At 39.5% G+C, this 13,439-nt stretch overlaps 1 protein-coding gene across 4 annotated transcripts in view; it reads right to left on the bottom strand.

The window, feature by feature from the left end:
- The window catches only part of LOC103146228 (ankyrin repeat and sterile alpha motif domain-containing protein 1B), a 113,833-nt gene that overhangs the window by 89,799 nt on the left and 10,595 nt on the right, over nt 1-13,439 (bottom strand). For all 4 annotated transcript variants that reach the window (XM_007564054.2, XM_007564057.2, XM_007564056.2 and 1 more), the window contains 2 exons: nt 10,695-10,829; nt 1,342-1,498 (listed from right to left, as the gene is read on the bottom strand). In XM_007564054.2, the coding sequence (XP_007564116.1) occupies nt 1,342-1,498; nt 10,695-10,829 (292 nt within the window). The remainder of the gene's footprint in view (nt 1-1,341; nt 1,499-10,694; nt 10,830-13,439) is intronic.

The raw sequence follows: 13,439 nt of genomic DNA, 5'->3' as shown, positions 1-13,439 counted from the left end.
TTTTCCTCCTCACATGAACCACATTTGGTTCAACACAGGAGTGTCATAAGGTGGTGGTGGTAGTGGTGAGGAGAGACGCAGAGACCCAGATTGTGGTGATGATGAAGAGTTTAATGAGCGAGACGAACACAGTCCTGGCTCAGGCAGCACGGCAGCAAACAAGCACGTAGCTAATACCGGTGGACTGAACACAGAAATAAACTACCTCAGGACTTAACAGTTCTACTGAGGGGAAAACAAACTCACGTTGCGTTAGACAATAGACAAGGATCCGACGAAGAACACAGATAACAGGTGAGACTAAATACACCTGTAATCAAGGGAATGAGACACACCTGGGAAGCAATCAACGGGGAGGACAGGACAGAGACTCGCAGGGAAACAGAATCACACAGAAAAACTCAAAACTAGACACAGAAACATGGATCGTGACAAGGAGAAATTTAAGCCCAACAAGCAAACGTTGTGGATGTCCAGCAACATTATTTATTAAAGATTAAAATGTATATTTATGCATTTGCGACATCTATTGACTTTTCCAAGTTCCAGGTTCTCAAAAACATGTTTTTCTATTGTTTGATTCAGATTCTGCATTACCACATCTAACAGATGTTGTTCTAAACAAAACATGTTACATAAACGTCCACACTGAAATCAGTCACTTCCTGAACGAGGTCGTTTGCATGTGTAACTGCAGAATGTGTACCATTTTGACACACTGATATGCAGTGGAAAATATAATGATTTCTAAAAATATTTTCAGTTATCACTCAGTTGTTGCTGCACAGAATAAGATGAACAGAGGGAAAATGTACAAGATTTCTACGCTTTAAAAAAGGGGAAATATTTCTGTTCAGAAAAAACGGCAACAAATGTTGGGAAACCAAAAGAGCGACACTCATCACCTTTATTTTATTTAACACAATATCAGAACTTCTTTAGGCTAGTTGCATGTCTGCTAAGCAGCTGAGTCCATAAGGTGAAAGAAGTTGACACTTTGAATAATTAACCAGCTAATATTGACTCCCACTGTTATTTTATACAGAGTCAAAAGGCATAAATGTATAAATATTTCACACGCATACAGCACTTTTAGATTACATCAAATTTGCTACTAAATTTAGGTGTTCTTTTAGGTGTTTCTTCTTACATTTGTTTGTTAAAATTAGATAGCACAGATAGAAAAAACCTGAACAAACCACGCTTTTCTTAAATCCTGAACCTCTAAAATACAAAATGTGATTCATGGTACACCTGGCATGATATTTGACCTATTCATTAGTTGATGTACTTTTAATTGCGGAAAGAGACACAGAAAAATCACAAAGTGGTTCCTCTCACCGTTACGGGCGCAGACGTTGAGCCGGTGGTTGATTTCGAGGGAGCAGGGCTTGCGCGTGACGGCGGTGGTCACGGACTCGTATGGGTTGTCCTCGTCTTCGGGCAGGAAAACGTCCAGCGACGGAGAGGTGACCAGCTCAGCAGAATGCTTAAAATCCTGGATGAAGACAAGCAAAACACAGAAATGTTGATCGTTTCCCTAAAACATACCAGGGCTGGAGCCAGGACAATTCCCTGGAGCCTTTCCTCCACCACTGTCATTTATTTCAAGCACTTTGGTGGGTACAAACACATGCACTCCATCCATTTACCACTGGAGAGCACCTCCAATTACAGCACAGACTGCAGCCTGTCATTAACTAAAGCAGAAACGTGGATCATGACGATGATTTCTGACTTTAAAGTGAATCTGGCTCAGAAAAACCAAGATGAGAGCAGACAGCAGAGCCAGAGTGCTTTCAGATGATTCACTGAGGGCCAATCGTTTAAAATCAAGCCAAACACCTCACTTCTGTAAACTCTACATTCAGGCTCTAAAATTCAAACATCAGAGTTCATCTAAAAGGTTTCAACTCTCCTCTGTCTTGTAAAACGTTTGGTTTTATTCCTTCCTTCTTCGTGATGAACGTTTGTATTTCCAACATCATCAGCAAATGTATTCACTTTTCAAATATGACTAATCTGATCATGAAAGATAAAATAAACATGGAAAATTAAAGTTTGAAGCTTCAGAGGGTTTGTTTAAACAGATGGAAGACATGTCTGGTGGTATTTGAATTGCTTCAGGGCGTCATCTCATCACATGCTTTGATTCGCCGAAAAAAGAAGCAGTTAAGTAATCCCACATCTAATGTCTTTTTGTTCCACAAAGCAATTAAAACAGTTTGACTGTCAATTTGATTTTTCTTTACACATTTGTGAAACTTATCTCCAAAAGCATCCAACACTGACATTTTTAAATGACACAATGTCTTGCTACATATGATACATGCAAACGCATAGCAGAAAAACGTCCTCCAAGTATGTTTAAATGTTTCATCCTGCAGCAGAACAACAAACCTCAACAAAGAGCCAGAGCTACGTCAGAAAGTCTTAGATAAAACCATATTCATGAGGTATAATGACCTCAAAGTGTAGACCTAAATAAAATTGGCAATCTGCAGTAAGATTGTACAAACACTATCCAACCTGAATTTTCCATAAAAAGAAAATCTCTTTCTCGGCAGAGATGTACCAGGAGACACAGAGCCGCAAGTGTAGAAACAAAAAGTTGTATTGACTCAAATCACACATTATTTGGAAGAACTGTTCCAGTAACATTTGATGTTTAAGCTAAATAAAAGTTGAATTCGATTATATTTTGAGACTGAAAACATAAATGTCGATTCTGGAGCCACCTTTGCAGGATACGACGGGAAGATTTCAAATTGCACATTCCTGCAGCTGCAGTGAAAAGGTTGAGTCCCACTGGGCTCAGAGAGCGAGCCAAAGCCCAAATGTCCCTTATCAGTGAGGCAGATGTGTACAGGGAAGGAATGAAAAACAGCAGTGATGTGGAGCAGGGGGAAAGGTTACAGGAGACGGTGTGATTCTCGCCAAGAAGACAAAACATTCCCTTCCCCATTACACCACCTTTGGACGTCCTTTTCCCACAACACGGGACTCATCGTTCTGGAGCGTCATTTGGCCGACGATGCAGCTTTCCTAATGGGATCAGTGGTTAACATGTCACTATGACCGCAGCTCGTGTGTGGCTACGCCTTGTCTCATCACTGGTTTAAATATATTTATGAAATGACTCCATTATCCCCCTCCTCCACCTACTTCCTACCTTTTCTCGTAATTCAAAACCTATTAGTCTTCTTGCCATTATCTGCTACTACATTACCCACACTGCACCAGGCTATCAATCTTCCAGAGAGCACACTCCAAAACCATAAATCACTTTGGCTGAGAGAGCAATCAGTCTGCTGATGGTTTCTCTCACATCACTGACTCTCAATTTCAAATGTATTTTCACAGAAAGCCAACAAACTCAAAGAGCTATCTCACTCTCTTTTTTTGCTCCTTTCAGTCTTCATCATCTCTCAATTAGATTGTCATTACTGGTTAATGCTGATCCAGTCAGGCTTGTCCGCCTTCACTCCACACATGGCCTGCCTCAGCTGACACTGATTTGGGCCAACAGACTGGTTAGGTCCAGATTTCACACCGAACTAAAAGAAAAACCTGTTCCTTTAAGAAGCCAGCGGTAAAAAAAAAAAGCAAGCAAACAAAAAATAGTTAAATCATATTTGAGTGTATCCGACTTTGATTTACACAATTGCCTCTGAAGTGGGAATATCTGGAGAAGCAGATAACTTAAGATGTTAATATGTGAGAAATTACAAACTTTCTGTCACTAATGAGTCTCTCATACAAAATACTTTATTCCAACTTTATGGGCTTTAGTGGAACATTGACTCACCTCAGCATGTAGGACGCTTAATGTCAGAAGTAAAACTGAGCGACTAAAATATCAGATCAGACACAAGAACACTGACATAGTATTTCCAAAGAGTTGGGTTCTTTAAATGTGGGGAAAAAAAATACAAACAATGAGCAGAAATGCAGATTAATTCCACACTCCTGATCCCAATATTCATTCACTATTCAAAAGGTGTCAGATACAAACAGAGAAAACTTGATGTTCCACAAAATCTTCTTCACTTTCTCAATTTGGACCCACGTCGCACAGATTTTTCAATTTGACTGCAAACATACAAAATATATATAGAGAAAGAAGTAAGACAGAAGCTCAAATTAATCAAACCACAATGATAAATGACAATTTTCCAGTTTAAGATTTAAGATTAATTTAGTTTATCAATAACGTTTTACCTTTTCTTCCTTCATGTTCATGTTTATTGATCATCTCTGTTACGTCAAAGTATTCTGTTTCAATACAGTATTTAGAAGTTACTTTTAGACCTTAGTTTTTCCCCAAATAGCCTTCTAAACTTTTACAAGCAGTTCTACAATTAGGAAGCTTCTCAAATATAAGGAAAAGACGAACAAAGTGCCGGATTTCCCTGAATATCTTGGAGGATTTTGTGAACGTGAACTTGTGTGTCACCAGGTCAAATTATGCAGGAAATGCAGCAGATTACTTTGTGGCACGCAGTGGAAGAGGGCGTTGTCCTTCAAAGCAAATGAAGTTAAAATCTCAGGAGAGCCGCTGGAAGTGAAAGTCAAAAAGAAACAGAAAGATTCTTCTTTTTGAATTAGAGAGGAAGTGACAGAACACAGGCGTTCAGTCCTGATTCAACAAAGTGTTAGTCGCAATAAAAGCAATAGAGGAAAGAAAGGCTTATGATTATTAGAACCCTGGTGGCTTAGATAAATGTCACAGTGAATTAATGAAGTATTTATAGTGCACCGTAATTCCAGCTGAGGAATGAATTAAATTAAAAAAAGAAACATTCAGGGAGATATTCTGGTAAACCTGAGCTTTCTAAAAATGCTGATTAAAATAAATTTAAAAAAAAAAACTATCTCCACCTCACCTGTTGAGCTAAAACGAAAGAAAAATATGTCAGATGGCCACACACGTCAAGGAAAAGACAGACAACACAGAGAGAAAGCAGCAGAAAGCGCAGGCTGAAGTAAAGCCGCCTGGATCAGAGTAGACACTTACTTTGGAAGGTTTGTGTCAGCGAATCCCACGGAGATGAGCACGGGACAGACAGAGCGGGAAGAGGAAAACCGAGTTTGTGCCGAGGAAGGGAAGCGGGGGAAGTGGGAGTGCGGTGAGTTAGGGAGCAGGGATTTCCTCACACACACAAATGTAGGAAAAACACTGGAGTGACGGGCAAACAGACTCAAAGGTTTGTTTTCTAAAGAAAACGAGAGCAGAGAGACTAAATGTTTCAATTTTTAAAAAAGATGAAATTGAAATTCCTTCTCACTCAAGCATGAAGATGGAACACTCCAACATTTACCTGCTATTCTGATGGTTTTCCTGCCTGCCGCTCCTCCCGATCAGCTCCTAAATGTCCTAAAAGTCGCTCTAAGCGGTCCGAAAAAAAACCCGCCCTCCCCTTCTGTCTTTCAGGGCAGAGATAGGGACTCAGACAGACTTGTTTCTGAGGCGCACAGGAAGAGCGCAGACAAACAGAGGCCTCCTCTGGCCACTAATTAGCAGGTCGTATGCGGCTCCCATCCCAGCGCTCCGGGCAGATTAAACATCTGAGCGCATGTGACTGCAGGATTACATGAAACACTTTCTGATTATATGTGTGTAAAAACGCAAAGCAGCGGCTGCAGGAAATTCCTCGTTTGATCATGTGATGGCTTTCTGCATACTTCAAGATTTTCCTTCTGTCCTATTCCAAACTGTAACTGTGTTTCCCCCCCATGAGACGACAGAGAGGAAGTCGTCTTCTGCAGTGATTATTTTCACTTTTTCTGTCTTGAAGTCTGACATCCAGCGGCTCTTTCAGTCTGTGTCAGACCAGCAATTGTTACCCAAACCCTGCACTCTGAGATCCGAGTTCATAGGCCATCAGATATGAATAGATGCTATAATCTGCTGGCATTTCCTCATGGAGACTATTTGATTAGAGAGAGCGGGGAGGGCCGGACGCAGCAGAGGACAATGGACCCTCTTAAGCCTTCGCTGATCGTGGAGAACTACAACGAAGAAAAACCCTCACAGAAACTAATTTATTTACGCTCTTAAAAGAGAAACCAGCTTATTTTATAGCAGCTCAGCGAATACATATTAATAAATGCTACAGATTATTATGTTTCAGGGTCAAATTCAAGCACTTTTTATACATTTTTAAAGGTAAAATCTCTGCTTTGTGAACAGATGCTAAAGTTTTGCCCATTTTTCTTTGCAAAAGAAACATCAACAGGATGGGGATTGATAGATTGATGGATAGATAGATAACGGGTCACTGAGAAGAAAACAGCATCTTTCACATTCCTCATGACGGCCGCTGCACCGAGTAAAGATCAAAGTCTGGCTTATCCTGGCTCCAGAAATAATCCCACACGGACAATGAACAAATGTTCACCCTGTTTAGCTGGAGAACAAAGAGCTTAGAGTTATAACTAACTAGAAATGACTTTCCATAGGAGAAACTAAACAAAGTAGCATTTCGTTTTGTAAGTCTAACGGCATTAAATAACTCCTGGTGTCACAGTTATTTTGCAGAGTATCTTCATATTTCTCCTCTGCACAAGGGAACATGTTTAATCTGCCGCTATAAGCAACTTCCTGTCTTATTTATTATGGATTCTGCTCTTATATTTCAGTCATGATGTTGAAAATATATATTTTCTTTTGTGATACAACAACAATTCCCACACCTTAATGGTGAACCAGCAGCGCAGCCTGACAGCTGATGCATTTTTAAATGTGCAGCAGTGAATGATTCAACGAGACGGCGTGAATTTTATTTTGGGAAAAATATAGCAAGAAAATTCTGTTTTTGCGTCCCGTATGAGTCATTTGCAAACAATTAAATACTCCATGTTTTTAACCAAAAAAACCTAATTAAATGAAAGAATGGTGGAGGCTGCATCATGCTGAGGGTTCTGGATTCTCCAGCATAGACGAGGCAACTAAATCTTGGTCAAATTTGTGTGTAAAGATGGTCCAATCAAAGTCCAGAAAAAGAGCTAATTGAGGATATCTGGTAAGATTTTAAAACTAAAGTCCTGACACTCTATCAAATCTGATTTTTAAAAAATGGGTAAAACTTTGTTGCAGGTAATTTTCACCTCAGGAATAATACATGTGAATCCTAGCTGGACAAAATGAACATGACTTTTTGTCTTTTGTCTAACAGAACTCCTAAAGCGGTGGTTAGAGGTGTTTTTGTGCTGAAGGTTACTTTAGCAGCTAAACGCTGCAGTCTCCAGAGAATAAAGTCCATTAACAAGGACACTGTGGACTTTGAGCTGCTCTGTTAAACAACACAGAGAGAGAGACAGAGACAGAGAGAGAGAGAGAGAGAGAGAGAGAGAGAGAGAGAGAGAGAGAGAGAAGTATCAGCGGCGAAGAAAAAATGATTCAAAAAGTGAGAATCAAAGCAACTAAAATACACAAAATATTTACAGGATTCAGCCTGCTCTGTGGACTGTAGTATTTTTCAAACCAAAATAAAAAAAGAGAATTCAAAGAGCAAAATGAGAATTGAAAACTGCAAGGTATTGACGGTTCCAGTTGTTGTGCAGAAATGGGCAAATGCATTTATTTAAAGAACTGCATACAATTAAAGTAAGTAAAAATATCCAGACAGAGATTTGAAATTTAGGTCATGAAGGGTTAAATGAAAGAATGACGATTTGTTGTTTTCAATTCTTACAAACAAAAATCTGAAAAGTGTGGCATGCATTTGTATTCAGCCCCTATGAGTCACTTCTCTGTTTAAAGGCATTTTGCTGCCATATTAGCTGCAAGTCTTTCGGGGTCTGAAGGTTTTACACATTCGGTTTTCGTCCAGAATTTGCATTTTTTTTAGCCATTTCCTCCTAAAATAGAGGAATCCCACAGCATGATGCTGCCACAGTCATGCTTTACTGTGTGTTATAGGATGTGTGTTATTTTTCCGCATGGCTCCTACATTGTTCGTGGCAAACTGGAATATTGTCTAATAACTTAGCTAACCGTGGTTGGCTTAGATTTTATTAAGAGGTATTGGAAGTACAACAGGTGTACACCACACTTTTAAGATTTCTCTTTTGAAAAAATATTTCTTAACCATGTAAATTTTCCTTATACTTCCACTGTGTTCATGATCTAAAGTTGTTGGATAAAATGAGTGAGAAATGCTCTCTGGCCTCTCAGACACACCTGCCTCTGATGATCGTCAACATCTTCAACGACTCTGAAACTTCCTGATCTCCTTCTGAGCTCATAAGACCTGATCAGTAAAGTGAGCTTTGATCTTATAAAACAGGACGCCAAAAAGAAGGAGAAGTTTGGTAGAAACGGAGAGAAAAGTAACGATGGAAGCAGCTGATGCATGCAGCTCTCTGTGCTGATGTGGCTCAGGGTTTGTTTTTTTTTTTCCCTTTTCAAATCGTGGACATCCCACGTTTGCCATCTATTAAATTTCTGTGTTGCCTGGCAACCCAGTCAAGCTCTCTCCATCTGAATCTTTTTCCTTTACCGGTGAAACATCTCTCTCTGTTGCCTATGACATGATTCTGCTGTAAAGGTTTTCTGGTCGGAGCTGACGTCAAACAGGGAAACTTCCACTCAGGATTTGACGACTTTGAAAAGTCAACGACGGGAGAAACGCTGCGAGTGGCGAGGACCGTTATCAACAGGAAACACTTCCTGTAGCAAACCTGTTTATCTTCACGTAACGCACAAACAAGAACAAGCGAATTCTTAAAATTAAGTATTATTGAACATCTTTTCAGTCCCTCCAGGATGATTCTTTTTGTAATTTTTTGCAACAAAAATCAAAATGTTTGTGGTAATTTGGAAATATTTACCATATTTGTGCTTATTTGTGACAGTCAAAGCAACTTTTTGTCACTCGCTGTATAGATCATAAACTATAATCTGTCATCAATTAAAGTTGAGGCAGCTGTTTAGTACAAGTAAAAGTTTTTCACAATTTTTGGGAAAAATCCGTAATAAACTCCCAATTATGGATTAGCGTAAAAAAAGTGGAGGGATTTGTTGACGATGTGTGAATTTCCACGATAATTTGCAAGAAACTGAATCGACTGATTGATATAATCTGGCAGTAAACAGAAAAAAACTTAAAAACTGCATTGATTTGATTGATAACATAACATTTAAGCACAGTTTGTGTTTAGTCTAGAATCTAGAGGGCCACATAAAAAGCTGTGGCGGGCCGGATTTGGCCCACGGGCCTCGGGTTTGACATGCATAGCAATTAATTACACATTCTCACATTGTACTACACTTTATTACAACATAAAGCACAATTTTGGACAGTATTGTGATACAGAAACTCTCATGGATTTAAATATGTTATATTTAATGGTCAGCGTTTCACTTTTAAGACATTGCCTGGGGAGGAACACCAAAGTGATCGTTCCTGACAGCTACAAAGTTTCTCCAGATGTTCATTTTGGTCTCCATGTTTCCCTTCATTCCCTCCTAACCAGCCAGTCATTTTATTTCTGTTTGCAGGTTTCTGTCAACTAGAGGGAGACAGCCTCTAACTTCATTATGCAATCTGTTGTGTAATGATGAACAAATTGAATCTTGCATCCTGTGCTTCCATATTATTAGGTTGGATGTGTTTCTTTTTATAAAAACTAAATAATTAACTTCTCCTTGAAAAAAAAAATAATTATGATGTAATTAAATCTTGGACCAAACAGAGACTTGAAAACAATGAGTGCAGAAATGCAGATAGATGGGAAAGATTTCTAGAAATTGTCATTTTCTCCCCAAATTACTCAGACCTGGAAATTGTCTAAATGTAATTCCAGACTCTCACTTTTTCATAAGAATTATTTTATTCCTCAGCAGAGTCAGAATCAAATTATGCCAACCTCATTTCCCTTTTCCCTTCCTCCTCTGTTCGCAGACAGTCTGGATGATAATGCTGACATGCTTTCATGTTTCCACATATTTCAACTAGTGCACAGAAAGTCTTTCCTTTCCCTTTTAAACGACATTAGCACAAACGGCCAGCTATGCAGGTGCGAACCTCTCCAGGCAGCGAGCCAGGCTGCCAGGCAGGCTGCCAGAGGACAAGACACAGGCTCTGCTCTGTTGTAAATGTCAGGTGTCCTGCTGCTAGAGCCAGCATGCATTTCATTACTAAACATTCATCGATGCAACTTTAACCACATTTAGAGGCAGAGCATGCAGAGCCGACTGGGCGGGAACAGTAGTAGCAGGAAGGGGATTTGGTTTGTAAAGCCCCAACCGTCGCTTTGCATTACGTTCCTTCCAGAGGGATGAGTAACCTTTAATAATAGATACTTGAACGATTTTTTCATTCAAAATAAAATGACCCGAGAGCTACTTGTGATGAAAAATGCTCAAGAAGTTTTCATTTTTCAACAGAGAAAGGAGGAAAACTGAGCAGAAAATACTCAGAACTGCCAGAGAGCAAGTCTTATTCACTGCGTTCCCAAGGTAACCAGCAGGAAAAAAACAATTAAAAATTCAGCCAGCGTAACGGAAACATCACCAAGCTGTCATTTCACTCAACTTCCATGTCTGTTTTCTTCTGCAACATGCAACAGACATATGCTTAATGAAGATGCATTAATACTAAATGACAACTAGGTTGTCATTTGCGCAGCATCCACAAGGAGGGGAGCAAAGTTGCGTCAACGGCGTACATCGTGTTGTGTTTATGTACCTGAGACACGCTGGAAAAGCCGAGGTTGCGGCAGCCGTTGCAAGGGGTGAGAGCTTCCCAGAATCCAGTGGGGCCGCACGTCTTTTCTGCCTCGTCTTCCTCCGCTGCTGCAGCAAGGGGCGGGGTGGGACGCTGCTGGCATAAAACCGGTACAATGACTGCATTTTTTAAGACCCGTGAACTAAAATGACTCAATAAACCCAAACAACTAAATGTTTCAAATGAAACTTGGAGTCCAATTACTGCAAATTATGAGGAATCGGCGTGATGAACCATTCATGAAACAATGGTGTCCGAATTTCAGTCCGCAAGGCCCGTCCACCTGCAGTTTCAGTCTTTGCTTAACCACAGCTGATCGAATGACTTTCATCATCTCCTTAAGCTCTGCAGAGGCCTGATGGTGAGCTTTTCATTTCAATCAGGTGTGATGAAGCAGAGAATCATCGATGACATCCAAGACGAAGACAGGAATTCAACGCTAAATTGTCAGATCGGCGGTCCTAAACTCTTCTGGGTCCAAGTCTGGCAGCTTTCCGACAGATTTTTAATCCAACTAATCAAAAACAAGAATTACTTCCTCAGCATGAACTGAGACAGAATCCTGCTGATCTAAATATCTGATACAGCTGCTGAAGCACATCCACCTGCTGTGTTTCCATTAAGAACGTGTGCAAAACTATGACGATATTCTGTTAAAGTTGAAAAAACAATTTCATAATTGCAGTGTTTCCAATAAATAAGAAACAAGTCTTTAAAAAACAGGATCCTCCTATTACTTCCTGTCGTCTTCTTCCTCTTTTCGTCAAAAACGTGAGTTTTTCTGAATTGCCGTGTTTCCATTAAGCAAATTCTGATTTCAATTTGGTCAACGAAAACGAGACCCTGAAAACAAAGACAATGTTTCTTGGGGGCTTGTCTCTCCGTGTGTGTGTGTGTGTGTGTGTGTGTGTGTGTGTCTGTGTGTGTGTGGTGCATTAGGACCGATATATCCCACCTGATTCCTCTGTCAACCTCCATGCAGCTGAGAACACAAACCCCAGCAGGTTGCACAAAGTGAATACACCCAGAATATGAACACAAGAAGAAAAAAGCCGCAGGAGGAAGGATGGAGAAAACATTTTAAGGCAGCAAATGATAAAGGAATGGAACGATGGGTAGTAAAAGGTGGAGCAGTTGCTGCAGACTGCAGAGGGCCCTTTGCAACAATCAGGCATCGATCCATCTAAAATGGACTGCAGTGGCCATACACACACACCGCACTGGACGGGAGGTGTTTCCTTTCATTACAGTAAAAATCTAATGTCGGCCCGTGTTCAAGAAAAAGGATCTGTTTAATTATTCAACAGGGAGCTGCAAAACTAATCAATATTACACAGGCGGTCAAAGCCTCAGAGGCAAACATGCTCTGCGTCTGCATCATCATCATTTCAGGAATTATCTCGTCTCATTTGATGGTCAGAAGAGTTAATTTCATATCAAAAACGATTATGGTTTGGATTAAGTCTGAATAAAGACGTTTAGAGGTTGTCATGATGGTTGTTGCTGCCAGAAACCGTCTTAGCGCTCAAACACTTACTGGAGCAGAGTTAGAAAAGTTTGGGACGGTTGCTATGGAAACCTCCTCACAGAGAAACTTTGTCAATGACAAAAATCGTTGGGTTATAAAAAAGGGGAACACATTGTTACTTCAACTAGGCACCCCAAAATACAGAATTAAACTTTTAGTTGAGGATAAATAAAATAAAATAAAATGTTAAAATGCTTTTCATCTAATTCAGCTGAGTCAGGAATAAGGGATAAGATCTGTCTGCTTAGTTAAAATGTAATAAACATTTTACTGTCATTTGTAAAACAAATTGGGCGTTCAAATATTTTAGAATAAATGTATAAATGTTGCAATTCTTTACATTTTGAGGCTCTTCTCCATCAAGGAGGATGAGTGAGACATTATTATCTTTAGATTGTTTTTTTATACATCTAATGAAGTAATTTTGATCATAAAATGCTTCTTTATTTAGAAATAAAATTAATAAAAATAGAAATATTATTTTTAAAACGAGAAACACATTTTTCTACATATTTGCTCTTCAATTGAGCAACTTGTTAGAAAATTAGATCTAATAAACTTACTGTAATAAAATAAATTCAGGTTTAGGTAAGAACAAGACTGAAAATGCTTCAAATTCAAAAACACAAAAACATCCCAGAACAAAATATAACTCGTCTCCTCTGCTCTAAATTTAATCAATTCATTTTTTTCATTGCATAAAAGAAGTTTGCAAATAAATCCAAATGTCACTGCACCCACTAGGTGGCACTACTGCTCTTCATTTGTAACTAATTCAAACAAAAACATTTAAAATGATCATATAGCATGATTTTATAGAGTTGTTTACATAAAACGCTAAAAAATATTGCTGATGAGCCACATTTCTGGACTTCAGCTGCTCCATTTTATGGTAAGGCAGGTCTGAGAAAATCCTCATCTTGTTTCTTGTTTTGCCTCTTGGCTCCAGCTGCCACACACACAGTTGTATTCTTCCCCACTGCACACAATGGGCACAGAGCCACAGCAAGATGCCATGTCAGAGAGCTGTTCAGAGCTTTATTCATGACTAATGGCCTCACTAAATCACAAACTAATGACCCTGGAAACATGTTCACACACCAGCCCAGAGGCACAAAAACACACACGCAAAGCAAGTCCGGAACACAACCTGAATTGGTGCTTATTGAGAGAGAGAG

This window comes from Poecilia formosa, unplaced genomic scaffold (assembly GCF_000485575.1).
Source record: "Poecilia formosa unplaced genomic scaffold, Poecilia_formosa-5.1.2 Scaffold154, whole genome shotgun sequence".
Taxonomy (NCBI): domain Eukaryota; kingdom Metazoa; phylum Chordata; class Actinopteri; order Cyprinodontiformes; family Poeciliidae; genus Poecilia; species Poecilia formosa.
This window is presented reverse-complemented; position numbering and strand designations above follow the sequence as displayed.